The sequence below is a fragment of the Odontesthes bonariensis genome, chromosome 6 (assembly GCF_027942865.1).
Source record: "Odontesthes bonariensis isolate fOdoBon6 chromosome 6, fOdoBon6.hap1, whole genome shotgun sequence".
Taxonomy (NCBI): Eukaryota; Metazoa; Chordata; class Actinopteri; order Atheriniformes; family Atherinopsidae; genus Odontesthes; species Odontesthes bonariensis.
The window spans coordinates 10,152,444-10,176,557 of NC_134511.1; the positions used below are offsets into that span (position 1 = coordinate 10,152,444).

General features: G+C 41.6%; 1 protein-coding gene across 1 annotated transcript in view; it reads right to left on the reverse strand.

Moving 5' to 3' along the window:
* adamts3 (ADAM metallopeptidase with thrombospondin type 1 motif, 3) overlaps positions 1 to 19,981 on the reverse strand; it is a 173,292-nt gene extending 153,311 nt beyond the window's left edge. Inside the window, exons 1-3 of the mRNA XM_075467289.1 lie at positions 19,593 to 19,981; positions 19,118 to 19,139; positions 12,484 to 12,923 (exon numbers count right to left, since the gene is read on the reverse strand). Of these exons, the coding sequence (XP_075323404.1) occupies positions 12,484 to 12,923; positions 19,118 to 19,139; positions 19,593 to 19,652 (522 nt within the window). The 5' untranslated portion in view covers positions 19,653 to 19,981. The remainder of the gene's footprint in view (positions 1 to 12,483; positions 12,924 to 19,117; positions 19,140 to 19,592) is intronic.
* Between the last annotated feature and the right edge of the window lie 4,133 nt (positions 19,982 to 24,114).

Here is a 24,114-nt window from a genome sequence, read left to right on the forward strand (position 1 = left end):
CGTTGACTTCTATCTGACAAAAAACAGACCCACAGATTACACTCTGAGTCCTTAAGTCCAAAAATACATCAGACATGAGAAGCTTCCTGTTTTTGCCTTTCAGGGTAACGGCTTCAGAATAAAAAAGGAAAAAAAAAAAGTTGAAACCCTGTGAGACGACATGAACTTAAGGATGAGACTGATACAGAATGCACCCACTTCTGACATATTGAGGTCAGAGGCATTCCTTTGTTGTTCACCCCTGTTCCTTACCGGACTGTGAGATGTATGTTTTATTCACGTTGGACAAAAAAGTAAACAATAACTTCTTCCTTTTCACTGTTTACTTTCAATGAACTGTACATGTTAAACAACTTCATGAAAACCTCTGTACAAACCAGGTGTGTCTCAAGGACCAAACGCTGTCATTATAACCCATAAACAGACCCAAATGCACTCATGGAGCCCGTCGAGCTAAAAGCAGAGGAAATAAGGAGCAGAGAGTCCAGTGTTTTCAAGACTTCAGACTTGAAAAGCCTGAAGTTAATTAATTTGATTGAATTGATGTTTATTTTAAGAGAATATTTGTAACATTTTGCCAGAAGCAGGCCCAGCCTGCTGGGGGAGCTCCCATGATGCACCTCTCCTGTCTCTGCTTTCTTTCCTCTTTCCTTCGGCCTTCATGTTTTCTGCCGTTTTTGATCTGTTTATGGATAATATAAAGAGGATCAGTGCAATATTAAAGGGTTTTCAATCTTTACCTGTTTGAAATCAATCTTTATAAAAAAAAAATTTTTTTAAAAACCCCAAAGGGGCCAGACTTTAAACATAAAATAGGAGGTAGAGGGGTTGTCGGTGGCGTAGTGTCCTCGCTACAGTCCTCGCTGCAGCTGGCCCTGGTTCAAGTCCTGCATTGGACGGCCCTTTACTGAATGTCATTCCCCTTCTCTCTGTCCCCTGCTTCCTGTCTCTCTTCAACTGTCAATTAAAGGCATAAAATCCCCCAAAATAAAATAAAAAATATCAAATACAAAAGCCTGCTGTGCAGAATCTTTCACTTCAACTGTGAGTGAAATATCAGAACAAGTGTTCAGGTGCATCCTCTATGTTTATTAATACGTTAACAAAGGTTTTTGCTTCCTAAAAAAAAACCTTTATCATCCTTAACCACCCAGCTGTCAGCCTGTTAAGAGTTAGTGAGTGCAGAAATGCAATGTCAGAGAGATGGATATGACCCCGACATGATTTTGGTTATTTTATGAAGGTATAATCTAGATTTTATCCAGAACAGTGACATTGTGAAGACAATAACAATGTTAACGGGATTTCTGATTACTCTCCAAATAATTACCACACAAACCCGACAAGTCCCCTCAGTTTTCTGAAGCCTTACAGCGAGTTTTATCTCATTGTTTACGCCTCTGGCCTTGTGTTTTGATTTAGTCTAAGCGCCCACAGTCATTCTCAGCGCAAGCAGGCAGCTGTTGGCAGTGAAAAGGCTTTAAAAGCTAACCAAACATTACCTGCTCAATGCCAAACTGCAGACACACAGTCGGAGACGTGCGGCTGTTCAAAGTGGAGCATTCATTGCCTGAGGAGGCAGCTATTTCCCTCGCGCACTGGAACCATTCTGACAATCATCGAGTGGACACAAACATGATTCCAAATGAAAAACAGCTCCCCAGCTGATGGATGTGTAAATGCTTATTTGCTGTCAAGTTTACAGCTTTAAAGGGATAAGTTGTGGATTAGTTGCAGTTGTACAAAGTCTTGATCCAGCCCCTTGTTTCTTTCTAATTTCTTTCCAAGCAGCCAGACTTTCTTGTAATTCTTTAAAGTGCTCTTAACCATTTGCTCTAGGCCTTGTGAAGGTCTTTCGACGTTTTTCTTAGGACATTGGCTGCTTTTTCACTCACTTCACTCAAGTTCAGTCTGACCATTCCCAGGGGAATGGTTTTTTTTTTCCCTGTCTCGGTTTGTTTGCTTGTTAAGCCACTTAACACTGACCTATGAATCATTCAGACATTAAAAAAATGCACCTAACTTCTGGGATGAGACTGTGTTGTGTCTACACATGACAGATGACCTCTGTTACAAGCAGGCTGTAGCAAAGACGCACCATTTGTTCCCATTTCTTTAGTTGCATCTATAAAAAAATCTCAAAACATAACACAGTGTCCTTAAAAAAACTCTGAGGAAACTGGACATGAGAAGGACAAAAAACTAAAAAAAAAAAACTATCTACAGCAGATGAGCAGTATCTGATAGAGACTTTCCTAAGAAAGAGGAAAAACCCAGCAAAGACCTGACACAGGAGCTGAGAGATGCATCTGGACCTTCAGCTGATCCATCTACTGTTCACTGAGGCCTCATCAGAAATGGGCTCCATGGAAGGGTGGCTGTCAAGAATCCGTTCTTAAGGAAGGGAAACAGGGAGAAAAGGCTGAGCTGTGCCTAATGACACAAGAAGTGGACTGAAAATCAGTGGCAACAGGTCTGATGGAGGGATGAATCCTCCCCAGAGCCCGGAGCTCAACATTACTGAAGCAGTGTGGGATCATGTTGGCAGAGAACGGAACAAAAGGCAGCCCACATCCAAAGAAGAGCTTTGGGATGTCCTTCAAGAAGCCTGGAGAACTATTCCTGAAGACTCCTTAAAGAAAGGACAGAAAGATTGTCTGAGAGGGTTCAGTCTGTGTTGGAGGATAAAGGAGCTCAAAGCAGCGTTCAAGCTCTCATTATATGAAGTATTTCCATTTATGTTTGCACATGTTTCAGTAAATCATTATACAGTACTTGTAAAAAAAAAAGAGAAAAGGTGGGGGGCTCCAGACCTTTGCAAAGTTCTCTATATCCATCTATATGTCTCCTTTCCAATAAAAGTCACCTCAGGTTACTTTACAGGGACAGTAAATGATGTCAACAAGTTTAATTTAATTCAGTTCAATACTTTAAAATAGTATTCATACTCAATTTCTCCAAATCAAATCAAATCATCTAAGCTATAATAGAGCTTAGGATAATGATGAACTGCAAGGCTGAAGAACTTCAGGTGAACACTGGTGTCTGTGGTCGTCCACCACCTCCACCTCTTCTCCCAGGTTGGAGATAGCATTTGGCTCATTTATGGTCCTTCTGAAATACACAATCTCCCATTGTTTTGTTTGAAATATACACAGATGACAATAAACATTTTCTGTATTTAGAGAAATGTATCCAGGTATGATGGACTGGCGGCCTGTCCAGGGTGTACCCTGCCTCTCGCCCATTGACCGCTGGGACAGGCTCCAGCCCCCCCGCGACCCGACCGATGGATTCAGCGGTATAGAAAATGGATGGATGGATGGATGGGTATCCAGGTATGAGAGGGAGCTCATGGTGATTCGTGAGCAGCCCTGTTCATGCTCGATGCACAACAGAGTGAATAAATAAAATATCTGGATACCTCGTCGTAAATCTGACATAAAGCAATCTGCTGGCTCTTTCTCTCTCTCACACACACACACACACACACACACACACACACAGCATCACAAATGGTGCCAGCTCACCATTTCACAAGTGACCGTCGCTCGCACATCAACGTTTTCCAGCAAATCTTTCCGAGATGAGTCCAGCCAAACACGTCCTCGGAATAAAGTCTCACACTCTTAATAAACTTTATATTCTCTGGTAATGAGTTGGCAAAGGATCGAGGTGTTTTTGGCAAAAGGAATCCACACCATGGATCTCTGGAGTGAACACGAGACCTAAACACACTGCTGAATTGGCAGACTGAGCTTTGATTCATACGCTGCTGTGACCCAGACAGCTTTACTTTAGCTCCATCCAAAAGGCTGCAGCAGTGACAGAACCCAGCAGTGATACGTTTAATCTTGTGTAAAAGAACAGCTATCCCTTGTTTCACTGACATGCGAGCAACATGAAGGCCACCTCCCACACGGGTCAGCCGAGAGATCACCCGGGCTTCACCCCCTCGTTGCTGCTGCTGCAGCAGAGGAAGTATCTGCCTCATAAGCATTTAGCTGCCAGGCCGCCCGCCTGCCTGCTCGTTGCAGTAAAGACTTCCAGACAGCAGCCTGGCTATAATTAGAAGACAGTAAAACACACACCTAGTGAGGGCTCGGGCTACCACTTGAGATCAAAGACCACTGGCCCTCAATGGCAAGCTTTTTCATCAGAAACCACTGGTTTGGTGAGTGTTTGATCTCGAGTTGTGCAATCTTGCATGTTTTGCGTTTCGGCTGCAAACAATATGGAGGAAAGATGTTGAGTTTGTGCATTAAAACAAACTGACATCAAGAGTGTATAGTGTATTTTTTTTTTAGTTCCAGTCCTTATAGTTTGAACTGATTGACAGGACACTAATGACATTAAATGAGGCTTTGGACGTGATGACAGTTCAGTACATGCCTCGTGTAACAGATTCACAAGAAAAATCCGAAGGAAACGTGTCAACAAGCTGCTCATCATGCACCGAAAGGCAAAGATTCACACCAGATGGAGCTTAAGGTGACGTAATTATCTCATTCTATGTCAGCATACATTTAGCAAGAAAAAAAAAGAAGTTCGTCCACTTCAAACCATCCATAGCAAGTGTTTGTTAGATTTGAATCTTCGTGCTTCATCTCTTATTTTGCAGTTAGCATCATCCTCAATTCTACACCAGCAGCATTCATCCAACATGCTTGGAAGGGGGGGGCGTGTTCAGCACCGCTTCTTTTAACGATACAAAGTTTTGGGGAAATGAGGAGACCAGCTGACTAACTTTTCCCCATCTTTACTTGATCTAGGATTTCAACTGCAAATCCGTTTGGGTCCTGCTTGGTCCTCTTATGGTGAGATAAGCGAATCCTTCCCCGAACAAACAGTGTTAACTGACCATCAAGGATGCACAGTATTGCATTTTTGCAGATATCTTATGTGCAAATGTTTTCCAGTTGATTTGAATCGATTGTCAGGCTCAATATGATATTCAAGCCTCCTCTGTAGAGTGACTAGCTTACCATTATTTCTAATATCAATTTGATTTAATATATTTGAATTTAAATTGGTCCGAAGCCATTTGTTGTTGAGATTAATATGGATTTTCCAACACTTTAATAATAGGTAACCTAGATGATTAAATCCCTCTGGGGATGTTACCCGAAAGAAAAATAAGATTTGGATAAGCTCGGCGTGGACAGTAGAGTTGAGCTACGGTTACAGCTCGACTTGGCCATTTAACTGGGCCGACGTCGCTGTAAAAGTGTTACATGCACGGGAGCAGGATCCAGTGACCAAAAACCTTTTTAGACATTTTGCAGCGTCCAACTTTCTCTGTGGGACAGCATGGTGCATATGAGCATAGCTGAATTATTTGTTCTGATGTCTTTAAGTTGCCAGAATGGTGGTTTTGTCATTTCATCTGAGCAGACTGACAGTCTGGAAATGCTTTAAGCGACCGCTGGGCTGACTTTCAGTCCCGATTTCTGACATGTTTAATAGTCTAAAATAAAAATTAAAATAAAATAAAAAAAATCAAAGGCTGTGAATGACAGCCGCTTCATTGGAATTCAGCTGTATTTAGAAAAAGATGCAACTTGGGAGCATTTGCAGAGTGGATATACATGCAGGAGGGATTCAAGCCCCAACTGCGTTATCTGGGTGTGTCTAGTAAAGTCTGGTTTCATACACGACTAGCATGTTTACATGCATTTCTAAAACTCCGGTTTTGGTTGGAATGCATTTTGTCGAAGTGCTCAGTTTGCAAGAAAAACTATTTTTGAAAAAAAGCAAACTATCCACTGATAGGAGTGACATCATGCTGCAGAGTTTTAGAATCTGCCTACGCAGAGCACACAGGCTGAAAAGTAGCTGTTGGTGTCTTTCTATTGATATCCTGCCACAACAGTATTTACACAGCAGCACTCTCACGTCCTGTCTGGCCTCTCTCAGGCCCGAATCTCCCACAAGCTTCCAACTCCAAGTGTCTCAGAAGAATGAGAGAGTGAATCTCCAAGTGATGAACTGCTTCCTCAGACACAAGTTAAAAGGAAATGGTTCAATTCTGCAGTGCAGAGGGCCGATTTAAAGGTCATTTTCTATTTTCTACTAAATGTGCTTGATAATCCAGTGGTATTATTATTTATTATTATTATTATTATCTGATGAAATATCTCATCTTCCCAGAAAGAGAGCAGAGATGTTTTGTCATCGCATAAGCACATACCATGTGGCCGCATACTGTACCAGGTAAAAACATACAGTTTGAGGTTTTGTAAATATTGATAAAAATGCTGATCAGCTGCTGAACAGACAGATGCGCTATACAAAGTTAAGATTCACAACTTAGCGAGCTATGTCATGCTTAAAGTCTGAGTTTTCAGTTCCACAGAGATGGCTCTCCTAACCTGTCCATATCACCATGGTAACTGATGCTGAACACCTTCCTTAGTAGCCTAGAAATCTAGACGCCCCTAGCGGCCGCAAATGGAATTTGCTCCGGGGCTAAATGTCAATAAATAAATGTAAATAAATATTTTGCATTACAAAATCCTCCCTCCAGAAAAAGTCAGACCTCACATCGCTTGGCGCTATTTCTCTCTGCCTTCATATCAGTGCGTACAGCCACCTGCCGCTAGCCGCACCTGTTACGGTGTTTACTGCTCGGAAGCAGGGGACTGCTCGGTCTGCTCTTCGGTCTACACAGTTTATGGCCCTGTCACACTGTTGCGTATGAGAGAAGCATATGAGTTGCGTATGAAAATTATCACTCATACGCTGGTATACGCTGACATACGCCAGGGGAACGTTAGGCATAGGTTGTATACGTTTCAAGCACGCTGGCATACGTTGGCATACGCTGAGGCAGAAATAAATTTTTGAACATGCTCAAAACTTTTGTGCATATGGTTAATACGCTAAGCATACGCTAGGCATACGCTGAATACGCTAGAGGTACGATATTGGTACGTTACTGATAGGTCGAGAACGCTGGACATAAATTGCCATATGTTGGCATGAAGGTGTACCGTACAGCTAGCGTATTTATAGCCTCCGCCCGTCTGCTGCCTCCATCTCCGCCCGTCTGGCGGAGATGGAGGTGGCAGGCAACCGACGATTCACGGGAGCGGTCAGGAGGAGGAGTTGGGGATCTTGATCGCTCAGAAGCATGTAACTCATCAGCCGCAGGTGCATCAGGCATTTCAGCAGGTTTGGGTGAGAATGATTCTTGTGTTTTTTTGCCTTTTCCTCGGCCCAGGGCCCGGGCAAACGACGATTGCTTCTTGGGAGGCATGATCGAGATGAATGTCTCGAGAGATGTTGATAGCGTGTCGTCTACTGCAATAATGGAGCAAATTAATGTGGAAAGGCTGCTGATATAGGCGCGTTAAAACGTACGCTGGGCATGCGCAGTTCATATGCTACTTATACGCTAGTCATTTTTTATTTTCAAGGACTTTTCGTGCGTATGAAAATTATATCATTAATTTTCATACGCAACTCGTACGCTTCTCTCATACGCAACAGTGTGACAGGGCCTTTACATTGGACGCATTGATATGAAGGGAGGCAAAAATAGCGCCAAGCGATGTGAGGTCTGACTTTTTCTGGAGGGAGGATTTTGTGATGCAATTTTATTCCTTTGAACGCATATTGTTTTGAGAAGCAAGACGCTTTGTTTTCAGTGCCCTTGCAAACTAGCCGGACTACCTTCGTCAACGCCAAAACGAGGCCGGAACTCGGCTCACAGGACGCAGCACGGGGTAAGTCAATGTTCATAAATGATATTGCTAATATGGGATGTCATACAGCTTCATGTCAAAAGAGGCGAACTATCCCTTTAAGGCTTTGTCCAAGCAGAGAGCACAAAGAACTTGCTTTGTAGTCCACTCCCTGGTGATGAAAGTTACTAAAAGACAAGTTTATTAGGGATTGATGCTAACAAGTTAGCCCAAATGACTAGCTTCAACAAACTTAACAGAGACGGGCATCATCCAGAAAGGTTAAGGTTGTAAATGGGTGGAGAGCTCATAGTTATGGCTCTGCTGATGTGCACAGGCTGAATGACGACACAGAGGTTGGCACTAAGTTTCCTGGCAACTGTGAACAGGCAAAAAACTTTTCATCTTTGTGAGAAACCCCACAAAAATAAGCAGTCTGCTTCCTTTATTTTTCTGCAGCTCCTCTCTGTTGATCCGGTGGGAATGCACACACACATCGCTGTCCCTGACAATACAAAAATGACAGGAACATGAATTCCTTCAGGTTAGATTTTTTAAAATTAAGTTAATGCACTGAGTGATTTTAAGAACTGACTTCGCTCCCTGAGATCCCCAGGGGCAGCGATGAGCTCAAGAGTTTAAAAGCTCAAAAGCTCATTTACATCTACACACTATACCTCTGATTCTTTTGTTTCGAGGCCATTATAATGGAAGACAAATTTGATTTAAGTGCTTCGCAACAGAGCTGCAGGTTAATGCCACAGTGCTTGCAGTTTTTAAAGGAATAACCAGAGCTCTACTCTTGCATAGGGGGCTATATTTCATCCTGTGCAGACCTTTGAGAACCAGGCAGGCATTCCTTATTGCACAACCCAGCAATTAATCAAAGCTGTAGCAATGAGGATACTGAAAACAGAAATGCAGAGAGAGCAGGAGGAGAGAAGAATATTGCCTATAACGAGCGCTAAATTCACAAGATTATGTCAGTATTTAACACCCACGACGTGAGATGAAAAACGAAAGTTCATATTCTGTTGCAAAGGGCTGAAGTTTCATATCAAAACTTGGTTCAGCCTGCTTGTTTTTCATGATGCTCCTCACACGACCTCAGTGTGACACCCGGGCTTGATGTTTTGCTGGCCCGCATAACTGTCCAGCCCCCCCCCCCACTTGCACAGCTGCATGCGAGAATCTATGTTTAATACAACTTGTAGTAATTAAGTCAAATACACAGAGAATAAACCGAAAGCTCAAGTCGTGCCTTCTGGCCATCCTCTGAGACTCAAACCACATTGACACACACATGCACCCACTAACATGTAAGAAATTGCAGACCATCGGACATATTTAGCTTATTGACTCCAGATAAGGTCTCAGAGGCTCTGACTCATCATCATCATACCCATGTGTGTCCCTTTTAGGTGATCTAACAACTCTTCCCCAGCTTCACTCTAAGGCTGCGGCTACACGAAAACGTTTTTCACTGTAAACGATACTTTTTCTTATTGTTTCGCTGTCGCGGCCACACGGAGCCGGCGTTCCCACTACCCCAAAACGATAGTTTTTGAAAACGGGTTCCAGAGTGGGAAAGTTTGAAAACGGCCTCGTTTCGTTTCCATTGTTACAGCTAAAACGTTTTTGCGTCAGTCACACGTTGACGCTGGGAGCCAATTTTAACACTTCTCTATTGTCTCACAGCGTGGTGTGACACAGTGGCGTGTGTACTGCATCGTTTCATCGTTTTTGTCTGGACAGCAGCGCGTTTCCGTGTGGTCGCAAGAATTTTCGAACCCGTTTTCAAAAAAAACCTCGTTTCGTTTTCATGTAGCCGTAGCCTAAATGTGCGCCGCTGATGCCTGAGCCTGATGACACAACCAGGTTTGAGTAAACATCTACATGTGCAGTTCATCATTATCATAAGCTCTATCATAGCTTAGTTGATTTGATCAGTTAGCTTCTTAAGCCAGGAGAAATTGAGTATGAATACTATTTTAAAGTATTGGACTGAATTAAATTAAACTTGTTGACTGTCCCTGTAAAGTAACCAGAGGTGACTTTTATTGGAAATGAGACAATTAGATAGATATAACTGTGCAAAGGTCTGGAGCCCCCCACCTTTTATCTTTTTTATACATACTGTTAGGAAACAGGAATAGGTGCAGTGATTTACTGAAACATGTGCAAACATAAATGGAAATATTTCATATAATGAGAGGTTGAACACTGCTATGTGTACCGCCCTTTAGTACTTTGTATAAAACAGAACTGTTGAAAAAAGCCTCAGTTCTTCATATATTGGCAGGAAAACAGGAAAAAGGTGCAGCAATTGATTGAAACGTACAAATATAAATCTATATACATAGAATATGTATGATTGTAGTTAACTTGAAAGTTATATTTGGTCTGAGCAGCTTTATTCTCCAACACAGCCTGAACACTGGAAAAAATGCCCCTCCAAAAATAAGTTTAAAAAACAACAAATACAAGACGTTTTTGCTTGAAATAAGCAAAAATGGAACTAGTGAAAATTGGCTTGTCAAGATTTCTTGAAATAAGATGTGATATTTAGGACTTTTGAGATAAAAGTGATCTTGAAATTAGCTTAAAAACCTCTTCAAATGTAAAAAAAAAAAAAAGCTTGTTTCATTTGATATGTGACTCAAATCAAGACTTTTTCATTTAACAAGATATTCCAGATGTATTGTCTTCAAACAAGTCCCTATATCTTACTGAAATAGTACTTGTTAGGCAGTTGTGTCTTATATTAAGCGTAATGAGATATTTTGACTAGAAATGAGACAAATATACTTGGTAAGACTTTGATTTTTTTTCCAGTGAACCCTTTCACTCAAGCTTTCTGTCATTTCTTTAAGGAGTCTTCAGGAACAGTTCTCCAGGCTTCTTGAAGGACATCCCAAAGCTCTTCTTTGGATGTGGGCTGCCTTTTGTTCCGTTCTCTGCCAACATGATCCCACACTGCTTCAGTAATGTTGAGCTCCGGGCTCTGGGGAGGATTCATCCCTCCATCAGACCTGCTGCCACTGATTTTCAGTCCACTTCTTGTGTCCTTTGGCACAGCTCAGCCTTTTCTCCCTGTTTCCCTTCCTTAAGAACGGCTTCCTGACAGCCACCCTTCCATGGAGCCCATTTCTGATGAGGCCTCAGTGAACAGTAGATGGCTCAGCTGAAGGTCCAGATGCATCTCTCAGCTCCTATTTCAGGTCTTTTTCCCCTCTCTTTCTTCATCATCACTTTCAGATACTATCCATGTGCAGCAGATATTTTTTTTTTAGACCTAACACTTCTTTTGTCCTTCATTTGTCCATCTTACTCGTTTTTTATAAGAACACCATGCTGAGTAATTACAAGTTTTAAGCTGTCTAATTGTGTTATTTTTAGAATCTATCATAGATCCAACTAAAGATATAGGAACAAATGATGTGTCTTAGTGACAGGTTGCTATAGTGCCCAAAGATACAATGTAAAATTGGTTCTTTGCCGAGTTTCAAACCTTGCATTAAATGCTGTTTTTATGCTCTATTGATTCATAGCTCGGTGGTAAGTGACTAAAACAAAAACAAATTTGAATGAAAATGAGTGAAAAGCAGTGTCTAAAGAAAATCTTTGAATAATCTCCAGAGAGCCTGGAGAACGAAGGATCAAGATTACCACTTCAAAAGATTACAAGAAAATCTGGCCGCTTGGACAAAAACTATAAAGAAACAAGAGGTCGTTCAACAGTTATGCACAGCGCTGTACCTTTAAATAACCATCACGGAGGACATGCTTTCAGAAAATAACCCTGGTGTTACTGTCTTCCTTTTATAAAAACAAACACATACCTGCAGAAACTAAATTTATCTTTGAATTATTCCTGCTAACAAGCCCCGTCAGGGCAGCCACAGTGATGGCCACAATGCGACCATTTGACTTTTTATTAGCAGCTTCGGATGCTTTGATGCATCTGTTCTTTGGAAAATAAAACTTACGACAGCTCCACAGAAATTCAGTGAAGAACTAACATACCCATTTCCCCTTGTGGAATAAATTACATCTAAGAAACATCCACTTACAGGTAGTTAGCAGTACATATATACATATACATGTATATATGTATATATATATATATATTTATTATATATTTATTATAATAATATTATATATTATATGTAATGTATGTATATGTATATTGACTGGTTCAGTCTCCCCAGCTGGGGGATTATGTGTACAATAAAAGATAAAATAACTCATTTTCCTTCAAATTCTCCATCTGCCAGTGAATAGTTACAATACATCCTTTGTGCTGCTTTTTAAACCCTGCAGTATTTCAACTTTAACTGAAAGAATTTTGGTTTGACTGGGCGACTCTTTCCGTAAACGCAGCGATGCTTCACTGGCCCGCGCCAAGAGATTTGGGCCCAGGTCATTCCCCAATTATCGTTCAAGTGTTTTATGAGGGGTGATAGGGAGGATAGGACTGCAGAACTTTTGTGGAGAACAAAAAGAACTCGTGTTTTATGCTGGGAAGAGGTTGGAAGGGAAATCTGTGTTTGTGTGTGCCATAGATAACCACTCACCCGTGACAAAGGACCTATTCCGTCTGCCTGCCTGAGGAGTATCTCCTAGAACAATGTGCCATAAAAATTCTGAGTGCTGACGTAAAGAAAGGCTCAACTCAGGAGTTACAGACATCTAAATCCCTTTGAGTCAGTTGATAAGGTCATGGCACTTTTGTAATAAAAGGGCAGGGTTTCAGAGGGTGTGGAAGTAAGGGGCTTTATGGGTGAGGAAGACTTACCAGTCCATCACAGTTGTTAATGGCAACCGAGGCCCCGGGAACGTCTGTGATGTCACCAATAAATGTGCAGTCTGTCTTTAGCAGCTCGCGGCGCAGTATCCTCTCCGTCTCGTTGGTGGGCTCCGTCTGGTTGGCGCCCACGCTGGAATAATTAGTAGCGCCGTCACTGACGTTTCCAAATCCCTGGACTTCATCGTGCCACTCCACCATCGCACCCGGCGCCACCAGCCGGTTGTTGGGGCGCAGGCGGAGGTGGAACTCCTTCCCGAAGGCGGTGATGTTGAAAAAAAGGCTCTGCTCCGATTCCCCCAAGGATAAAACCTCCCTCTTGACCCGCTGCTTGTGAGAAGCCGAGAGCAGGTGAGACAGGTAGTGTCCGTGGGAGTCGGTGCTGAAAGGCGTGACCAGGCCATATTCCTTCAGCCGGCTCCTCAGCTGGTCTGTGGAACAGCACAATGACAGAAGGGTCGTTTTTTACTCAAAGGCAGCAACAACACTGCAATAAAAACACAGTCATCGTCTCTTTTTTTATGAATCAAAACATTCATGACCTGTGGAGAGGTGCTCAAAATTCAACAGTGCAATAATTTACCAGGTTTGAACTATAAAATGTTTTTTATCTATTGTTTTTATCAACTTCAGAGGTGTAGAAGTAAAAGTTTAAGTGAATACTGAGAATTCCGTCAAGTGCTTCAGAAAAAAAACCTCTCTTGAAGGGCACCTTTGGTCTCAATGGGATAAAAAAAAATCAGCAGCTGCAGAGCATCAAGAGCATTTGTCTGGAGTTGCGTGTCGGTCATCTCACCAATGCAAGTGCAATATTGATTTTCTCTGAGCCCTGTTTTTGGTCTCAACCAACTCCAAAGGCAACATTTGACCTTATAGCTGCTAAAGGCTCTCAACCTTTATCTTTGTGCTGAGAATGTCACTTAAATAGGAGGATTTAAAAGTATTTGTGCTAAAACAAACTGTTTAGTGTGGCCCAAAACAGCAGGACGCCTGAAATCATACATCATTCCATTTTCCAAAGTCAGGCCAACACACACAGAAGTTTAATTCTATTTGTTCTGGACCAAAATTGGCCTACATGTTTGTGGTCCACAGTTCCAATCCCTGGCTGTGACCAATAAGAAACAGAAGAAGCTGGTAATAACAGAGAATAATCACAAGGCACAGAGTGCATGTCATTTGTAAAAAAAAAAACAAAGAAATAATGCATCAATTCCCCTCCCGTGCATGTATACTAGAACAATAACAATTGTTCAATTTAATGGCCCAGCCAAGTTATTAGCCAAGTAATTAGCACATGACTAATTAGCATATGGACACTATTCACATTAAGAAGCTATTCCTGAATTGTTGTGTCATTACAGAACGATTGCCTTTTGTTGCTACATGCACAGGGTGACACCCTTAATTTGTCAATGGAAGGGATGACAAAAGGTAACTTTCATTTCAACTGACTGCGATTAGTCCCTCTAGTTCTTTCAGATGTGGCAACACAGATGCAAGGTGGAGCATTTGCATTTACAGCACATGGACAGATGTTATTTTGTTCCCTTGCTGTTGCACTTCTCCTGCCTGCTACATGTAATCCAACAGCGGCTCAAAAAGTCTGAACAGGCTACACCGTACAGGTGGATCATGTCGACACGGCGTTCCGTTTAGCCTCACCTTATCGTTTCCTGGCTGATTTTGCGGTCACATGATGTGTAACAGGCATTAAAACCCTCCCTAAAAAAAGGAAAATTCCACCCAGGCTACATTCGTAGATTTCTGGTCGGAAAAAATGTCCCACGAATATTGAAACCTTGTAATTATCTTGTAGGCTTTGACCAGAGGACATTCAAACAGGTGTCAATGGTGAAACACAAATTACACGTCTGACGGAATGGCGTGCCTAACAAATCACAACGTGCACACTCGGGGCATGTTATGTAAAGTAAAAGCATATCTGACACACTTTTGAAGAAAACCAGCGGGTGTAACGCAGCATACATACAGATGATGTTAGTGATGAAATGAAGCGCTCAACACCGAGGCGTCTTCATGACTTTGATGGGCTACCTCGGGTAAAGCAGCAGGCATAGCATAGGAGCCATTTCAAATATGCAAAAACATCTAAAGCCTTTTTAATAGCGCTGCTGTACACCTCACTGTTACATCATGTCAACTTTATTCCGTCTGAAACATCAATGACAGAGGCAGCCGCTTGTTAACTGCTACCTGAAAGGCTTGTGCAACATGTGTGGGACTGATGCAATTCTACACGTTTCCCTGGAGATGTATTTCAGCCATAAAAGCTGGTGTGAAAAATCTTAAGGAGCTGAAAAAAAGCCAAGAATTAGACAGGTTAATTTGTGTGAAGCTGAAGTTTTCGTTCCTTAATCTTCAAGAGGCCTGTGTCTAACCTCAGGAGCCATATTTATTCTACTTAAAGGAGCCATTTCTGGACATTGCACTATTTCATGTAGACATTCAAAGCAGGAGGATTTAAGGCACCTTCAAACATAACTATAAATCTCATCTTAATAAGAATTGAGAGTAAAGGAATTTTTCCTAAAACATAATCCCATGAAATTCAGACGGCCAGAATGAGACTGCAAGCAGCAGCCTGTGTTCTGAGGCAGGATTTAAGGTTTGCAAGGTTTCACTCTGGGGTTTTCAGGCCAACTGTGGACCACTTCTTACGGGGCTCCGTGTCCAGGATCACTCGTGTTGATCACACTTACAATGCTCTGGTGTGGTTTACATTTGAGATCCTTTCTAAGGCACTTCAAAACTGATCAAACAGTTTAGAAATTCACAAATATATATATATATATATGTGATAATAGATTTGAAGAGCTCGTAAACATCAGTGAAATTATGAGAGTTCTCTCTCCAGTTGCTCAGGAATCAGAAGCCTTTTTCCATCCCTGTGGAGCAACCGTATGAGTGATATCAGGCTCTCAGCAGAGGGCTGCTTATCTCAAACAGAGACTGATTAAACCACAGAAGGCATTCTTATCTTCAGATTTTTCAAGTTACCCTTCTCACCCATTTTGAATCATGTTTTTCAGTTTCTTCCTCCTTCGCTCTCATAACCATTCAACATCACTGAGGCTGAAGCTGATATATATATATATGTGCTGGAACTGGCTCATTCACCATAAGAGTGCATCTAAGTAAGACACAATTCTGAAGGGATACAGAACTGTATTATGTGCCTGCTCGTGCCTTCATAATGTGGCAGAGAAACTGATAGCCGGATTATTGATCGCTGGATGTCTCTAATTTTCATGCCCTCAAGCAGCACTGAGCTTAAAAACAGACAATTCTGTCATGGAAATCATCACTGCATGGCCTCAGGAACACTACCAGAAGTCCTCGTCTGTGAACACAGATCACTGTTCCATCCACAAATGCAGGTTAAAGCTCCATCGTGCAAAGAAAGAAGCAGCAGAAGAGTCCAACCGGAACCAACTGAAAACATTTGGTGCATCATGACAAGCTAAATAAAACGTAGAAGACCCAGGACTGTTGAGCTAGAATCCTATAGAAGACAACATTCCTCCTCCAAAAGATCCAGCAGATGGTCTCCTCACTTCCAGACGCATTCTGTGTCTAATTTCCATTTTACACACCACTCAAACTTTTCTGGAATTGAGGTTTTGTTTTGTTCTTGTGAGAAATGTGAGGGTCGCCTAGTGCCAATACCGATCCTTTAACCAGAAAACTCTGAGTTCATCCTTCCACGATTGGGATTTTTAGTCCTATCGAAGCCAACTAACGAAGAGATATTATGTTGGACTCGCTTTATATAATAGGCCCCAGGAGGGATTCACAGAAAAGCATTTTCTTAAGAGAAAATGTGAGTAAAATTTTCAGATATACGGCCCTCTGCAGAGTGAGAGTTGTCATGCATTCAGTGAACAGGGCACCCAGATATTATTTCCAAAGGTCTTCAACTTTAGGACCCTAAAGCACTTCATCTGAGTTGTAAAAATGTCATTTCCAATGCAGTTTCAGTGTCCCTTTGAGTCTAAATGAAAGTCAAAAAAAGCCAATTTTTTTTTTAAAGCTTTGGTCCCATTCAGTGTCTGCATGACGTACATCCTGAGAGGAACATTTGAATCGTACAACACAAAGGTTACAGACGTTTAGTTTATTCTGGGAAAATGTGTCTGGAGATAAAAAAAATGTCGGTCTGGATTCTTCAGCTCAAGGCAGACTTTAGGTTTAGACTTAGGTTAGACTGAATATTTTCATCTCGCAAATTTTGAATTTCATCGTGTTTTTCTCGAAAGAAGAACAATGCAGAGAGAAATAATAAAATTCAGTCACCTGCACTACGAGTGACTCCACTATTCACCTGAAAGTGAACTTTACTGGCAGGCTAAGATAGCCGCACAATCAATATGGCCTAATGTCACGGACTTTAGATTTTTCTCCGCTTGTGTTCGGACAGCATTTTCCATTTTTACCTAAATTTTGGTTCCATGAGTGATGTGTCTTCAGGAAATGCCCACTAAAGAAATTTTACTTGTGATAGTAAAGATTGAGTATTAGTTTTGCAGAGCCAGTGTTCACAAAAATAGAGAGGAGAAAAAAAAGAGTTGTCCTACAGTACAAGTAGAGCCACTCAGTCCATTCCCAGCATCTGTGGGGGTACGTGGAGGAGAAAGTCCTTCTGCTTTTGCTGTGAAGAATGTTTCTATTTGCATTTAATCAAAATCATCAACTTTTCTCATAAAACTCATAAAATCTCTCCTAATAAGTCAATGCTACCCCCTCACACACACACACAAGGCTTCACGATGCGTTCGGCTGAATTTATACTCTCTGATCTGTGTTTGTGGTACTTTTGAAAAATAATCCAGTTATTATTGGACAGGATAAGGAAAAATATATCCATACATTACTGTACAAAAGTCTTGAGCCACCCCTAATTTCTTTGCATTTAGCCTTTTAGATTTGACCTGTACGTACTTTGTTGTGAGCAGCCTGTCCCAAAGACAACATCCTTTGCTCCCATTTCTTGAGTGGCATCTCAGAAAAATACGAAATATAACGCAGTTTGACGGATATAAAACAAGGCGATTCCCCAGAACGACTGGCTGAAGCCTTGGCATGTCTCAACATGGTGTAAAGTATGTTCTTAAAAGATGACCGAAAGTGGAAAAGTGGAGGAGAAAAAAATGATCTACAGCAGATGAGCAGTGTCTGAAAGTGACGTCTTCAGAGGGGGGAAAAAACCAGCAAAGACCTGAAACAGGACCTGAGAGATGCATCTGGACCTTCAGCTGATCCATCTACTGTTCACTGAGGCCTCATCAGAATTAGTCTCCATGGAAGGGTGGCTGTCAGGAAGCCGTTCTTAAGGAAGGGAAACAGGGAGAAAAGGCTGAGCTGTGCCAAAGGACACAAGAAGTGGACTGAAAATCGGTGGCAGCAGGTCTGATGGAGGGATGAATCCTCCCCAGAGCCCGGAGCTCACCATTACTGAAGCAGTGTGGGATCATGTTGGCAGAGAACGGAACAAAAGGCAGCCGACATCCAAAGAAGAGCTTTGGGATGTCCTTCAAGAAGCCTGGAGAACTATTCCTGAAGACTCCTTACAGAAAGGACAGAAAGCTCGTCTGAGAGGGTTCAGGCTGTGTTGGAGAATAAAGGAGCTCAGACAAAACATGGACTTCCAGGTGCTTTAGAACTGTGCAAACCCTGACTTTTACCTTACAGACAGCATTTACACTTATGTTTACAAGCTTAAATAAAGCACTGCATCTATTTCCTGTTTTCCTGCCAATAAATCTATAGAAATGAGAGACGACTCGAGACTTTTGCATATTACCGTCCAGTGAAATTTAAGAGTGAAGGTCATGCACAAACGAAAGGGTCACTCGTTAGCCATGAAAGAATGGGGGCATTTTCTGGATTAGACTATGTTGCCTTCCTGATACTTGAGCAGAAAAGACCTCCGGGTGATCTTTTTTTTTTTTTACTGCTGAATCAATAAAGGAAAGCTCAAGAGATATCCTCAGACAAGTGGTTCTCACGTGGAGCCCACCGGCTTCAACTTCAGTGGAGACGAGGGTGAAAACCTAAGAGAAGCCACATCAAATGGGTCAAGTAGCTGCTTTACAACAGCCACGTAGAGCCAACGGTGGCAGACGATAACAGCCGGCCGAAAAAAAACGCTCAACCGCAGTCGACTGTGGGCTTGCTGTGCGAGGGCCCTTGAGGCGTTCGGAAGATAACTGCGAGCGTAAAAGGATCCTACGTGGACACTGCAGCAGCTCACTTGTTTCTTAACCTCAGAATGGATAACAGATGTGCGGGATTTAGAGGTGGAATTCTCTTTCCTGTATAACAAAGCCCTTGAAGCAGTTGTAGTATAAGTGTGTGTGTGTGTGTGTGTGTGTGTGTGTGCGTGTGTGTGAGTGTGCTGGAGGGCTCTGGAGTGTGTGAGGGTGGTAGGGGAGGGGAGTATATTACAGAACTCTCACACACAAACTCCCCTCCCACTTTGATCTCAGCGCACCAAGTTGTCCTCATGAATTCTGTCAGTGGCTGGAGGAGAAGCCCTCTATATGCCTTCACACATCTAGGACCTTATTATTAACAAGATGAGCACGAATTAAGCAAGACTTACCCTCTCTGTCTACTTCACCAGCCTGTAAGAGAGAGAGAGAGAGAGAGAGAGAAAAGCTGGTTAAATGCGGGCAGGCCAGAAGGAAATGATAATGTGAGAGTCAGAGATGTCCAGCAGCAGTAGAGGCTGCACCGCCCTACAGCAGTTTACTGAAGGCTGGGCTGCTTGTAAAACACAAAACACAAAAATGCCTGTATGTTACAAGCTGTATGTAACAGGCGAAACTCACGCAGGGTCAACATGTAAAGCACAGAGGAAGCAGTGTGCGTTTTTACGCAAGCTATGTGGAGCTTTTTAAAACCTGCTGCTGCTGCTGCTGGCTTGCTCCACTTTTTTCCGCCGAACAGCGGCGTTCATTTAAACACCGACGGGGCTCGTTTTAAGAGGCACAAAATCACGCACAAGTTTACTGTAGAGTAAAAAAAAATTTAAAAATGTTAAAAAAAAATGGGGGCGAAGCGGTGCAGACACTTACCTTGTCAGCTGAAGTCAGTACAAGTCCTACAAGTAGTAAAGCTAGTGATAGGACAGCCATCACGAGTCTCAAATGATAAAGAGGAGCTTTATCCCAACGTGGAAAAAAAAAGAAAAGAAAGAATAATAAAAAAAAAATAACAGAAAAATCGTGGGGTTTTAAAACTACGCAAGCGTGACCCGGCTCATTCAAAACTTCAAAGTGGATGTGAGGTCTGTGCCTCTGACTCAGTAGTTTTTTTTTTTTTTTTTGGTTTTTCAAAAAAAATAAAAAATCAAATAAAAAAAGAAGACATAAAGTAGTTCAAGTTTCATTAAAAACGGGAGTGAGGCGAGTTGCGACACTTTGTCAAGTCAGTCAGTCAATGTTTCTCTGTTGACTGAGTTTCGAGAAAGTTTTGGTGAAGTTTTGAAGGACACCCCTCCGCCGCTGGCCGGACAGAGCTGCAGTGTGAGGCTCGCGCAGACCTGGCACTTGGCTCCCCTGGCTAATAAACGGTAAGACCAGCCCTGCGTGACGTCACTCTGCCCTCTCCTAGAGCCCGAACACATGGAAGGAGAGGAAGAGGAGGAAGAAGAACCCCCCCACCCCCCCTAAAACTCATCATGGGACGGAGCAGCACTGATGATGAGATGAGTAATAAATCGTGACGTAGTGACGTTTGCAGCAGCAGCAGTCTTGACGTCACTATGTTGGAAAACTAAGCACATTTTGGCTCGAGCCTTTTTCAATATTTGAATGATTTCCGGCGGTGGAATCAGGCTCAAGTCGTGACATTAAGCACACCTCGTGTGTTTAAACGTGGTTTTGATGCAGCAACGGAACCATAATGTAGAATATACATGAGTAAAAAGCTTCAAACAGCTGTAATTCATTTAAATAAGAATATTCTTTTATTCTTTACTAATGCTAATTAAGAAACCTGCCCCCCGGCACCCCCCTGTTCAAAAACCTTGCAGTTTTTAATTCACGGTGGACAGATTTGTTTATGGTTATGACGAGTATGAACTGAAATCTGATTTTCTCAGCTGATCCTACAGTTTGAGCAGGGAAACATGTTCCTGGAGACAGAATTCAGGGTCTGTGTGTACTAAAGAAAGCATCTGAGCAAACAAGAAAACAAAAAATATGACAGTCATCTCAACGAGCACTTTAATCTTTAATTGTAATTTTTTTCATAATATTTCTCACCTTTTGGTAATTCTACCTCTGCTTTGGGGCGGATGGATTGATCCAAATATCAATAGTTGGTATTGGATCTACACTACCAAGGTGGGATTGATATTTTAGTTTCAGTTTCTCCTCCCTACAGAGCAGGAATCAAAAGAAAGTCTAATGTTTATGGAGACTAAAAGTTATATCTGTTATGAACAAGCAAATGGGAAATGTTTCTGTTTTGCTGGCAAAATGTCAAAAAGTCACACATCTGATAATTATAATTAACTACATTGACACCTAATTTTTTCCAATTTCTATTGGATTTTGCTCTTTTGTTTTTCTTCGTGTGTGTTTGTATGTGTGTGTAAAAATGAACCGAAAAAAACAGCCTGGGTGCAGAGCTCATAAACAGAAAAAATTCTCTCTTACCCTCCGAGTGCCCCTGCACAAATATCCTGAGACAGGACCCGATGCAAGCTGCACTTATGAAGGTGAGATCAAGATCCCAAAGGGACTCCTTCTTCTTCACTATATTTTAATCAACCAACCATGGACTCAAAATGCTGATGTCTTAAAAACTGCATTCTTGAATTCGTCTGTTTTCCAGCCAGTTTTCAGCCTCTCAGAATATCCTGGCTGCTCTAACAAAAATAGTCAAAGATCACTGTCCCCTAAATAACACAGAAATGGACTCACGGGAATTATTCAGACAAACCAGCTAATGTGAACCTCAATATTAACATGTGCATCCTAAATGGTCCATCCAGTTCTGAGGAGATTTGCTGGACTGTGATGATATGTGTGTAAAATTCAATACTGTTGAATTTTTCCTCTAGCACACCTTCCATATGTCTCACAGTCTACCTGTAAATTCAGCTCTTAATCAAAGTTTGTTATCAGGTTTCTGCCATGACTGAAAATCCTGTTTCTCCTCCAACTGAAGCCAGAGGTTGCACAGTTTTCAATTTAGGGGCAGGATATGATAGACTTTAGGACTAAAAGATTAAGTTCTCTTTCATAAAACGTGTAAATCTTTGGTTTTTACAGGTATCCTCAACCAACCTAGGACAAAGCTTTGTTTTTTTAATCATTTTTTTATATTTCTTTTATCAAATGAACAGTAGCAAAAATAGTTTGTACAGTATATGCAGCCAAAGGTGATCCTCCTCACGGGTGTAAAGGGCCAAATAAAACCCTTCTGATGATGTAATGCATCTAATTAGCATCATTAGCAACCGAGCAGAAAAGAAAAGAAAAGGTATCGGAAAAATATCTGATATTTCACCGGTGAAAAGTAAAAATGATTTTAAAGTCAGAGAAAAAAAAAACATGTTATGTCATCTTTTATGTTCTTTTCTTGTTACTCGTATGTAACAATTGATCTTTTCTGATTTTAACACCCCTCCCCCGCTGACAGAGCAGAAACTCTTCCTTATCTGAACACATGGTGGGACAGGAGAACAGCGAACAAAGCAGATCCTACAGTTACTACAGCAGAGAGATAAAAGAGAAACAACAACTCACACTGAAGTTTTTTTAATTAGGCGGACGTTAAAGTTCCCATTCAGCTGACTACCATTGCTGCTCTGAGCCTTGTAAAATTCCAACTCGTGAACATTTCCCTTGAAGCATCTCATCTGTCAGAGAAGCAAAGTTCCCTCCTCGGTTGAGTGAGCTTCAGAGGATGAGAGCTGCATGCTATGTTATGTCAGGTTAGGGGGCGTTTAACAGTCTCTGGTAAACTGTAGTCTGCCTCATTACTGACAGCACATCGTCTTTGTGTCTGCTTCCAAGTGGTAAGATTCCATATGGCAGACTTCATATTTACAAAGGGAAATGTGGGACATTTGAATATGAATGTACAAAACTCAGCATGAAGAAATACGGACCATCAGAGCAGCAAATATGGCGATAAAAAAGCAAATACATTTCAGTAAATGTCCCCTATGGCTGTCGATTGAACCAGCGGGTAAAAGATTTTGAATTTCACTTCCACGTTTAAACGTTTCCAACCGAACATGAACAAGATGTGCTGTTAGAACACCATCAGTATGCAAACTACAACACAAACTGCAGCATTTTGGTGTTGAAGGGGTCGACAGCCAAACAGCAAATCCATACAAACTATAGTTGCGTGGGTAAATGTGCCAGAGGAACATCCTGCTTTTAAAAGAATCTGCAAAATGTGCATGGAGCATCAAAAGTAAACGGACTGCGATGCCATCGTTGTACTGCTCATAATGCATTCATGTTAAATATTCTGGTTGAGATGAGACCAGAATTAAAGTACTTCTTCTTCAAAAAAGTTCTTCGGTCCACAAGCTTCTGACCAAGGACCAAGTAAATTACCTTTTCGCTTTCATTGTTTTTCATTGCAAAATGCTTGAAATGACTCAGTGTCCTCATCCGAGAAAAAGCATTTCAAAGCCTTGTTCTTTCTTTTATATTAACTTGATGTTTTGTTGCCACTTTGTTGGCAGCTTGTGTTGTTCAGCTCAGAACTGAAGTCGAACAATTGCAAAAACTCAGTAACTCGAGGCTCAATCTAAGCATTTCAATACCTTTTCTTCCTCCAAGAAACAGTCTGACATCTCTTAGAAAGAAAAACCTCTTTATTGTCACTATTGAAGGACGGATGTAATGGTAAGTAAGATTTTGACGTTTTATAACAGAGGCACTTTTGTTCAAAGGTTGAGACCTTGCTGTTAACACAAAATTGGAAAAGTGCTAAAGGAATCGAAATAACCCTACACAAGAAAATTCTATTATCTATTCAAAGATTTCATTTTTTTGTTAAAGTGACAGAGAGTCAAACATGAGAAACGTTCAGTGTTTGCGATTTGTCGGCCATTTTTTTCTCCTCAATTCCATTTAAAAAAAAATTTTTTTTTTTAAATAAGTCTGTTATTATTGAGACTAAACCAAGTGTTCTTTTTAGCAAACAATGGGAGGAAAAAAAGCACAGAAACGCATCAGCTTGACCGTTTTGGTTTGGGAATAGCTCTGCTGTCTTTGAATCCTGCTCTGAATCTCCAACATAAAAGTGGGTGAGGTGACTGAAAAGCTTTAGATGTTGTTTTGTTTGAACTGTGTGAAATAAGTGCTTCTGACTTGATTCCGACTCTCTGCTCTCTGTACACTGCGAAGCAACAGCCGTCATGCGGGTTCATTTCGTGTCAAGCTGAGCCAGATGGAATCTCCAAAAAGTGAAAATGGGGATCAGACTGTTTGATGACAGTTTTGAGGTAAGTGAGATCGTGTGATGGCAAATTGTAACAGTGAGATTTTTACCACCTGTACAAGTGTGATATTTCCAGAGAGGTGGACAAATGTAAATGTAAATGTACTTTATTTATACAGCCCT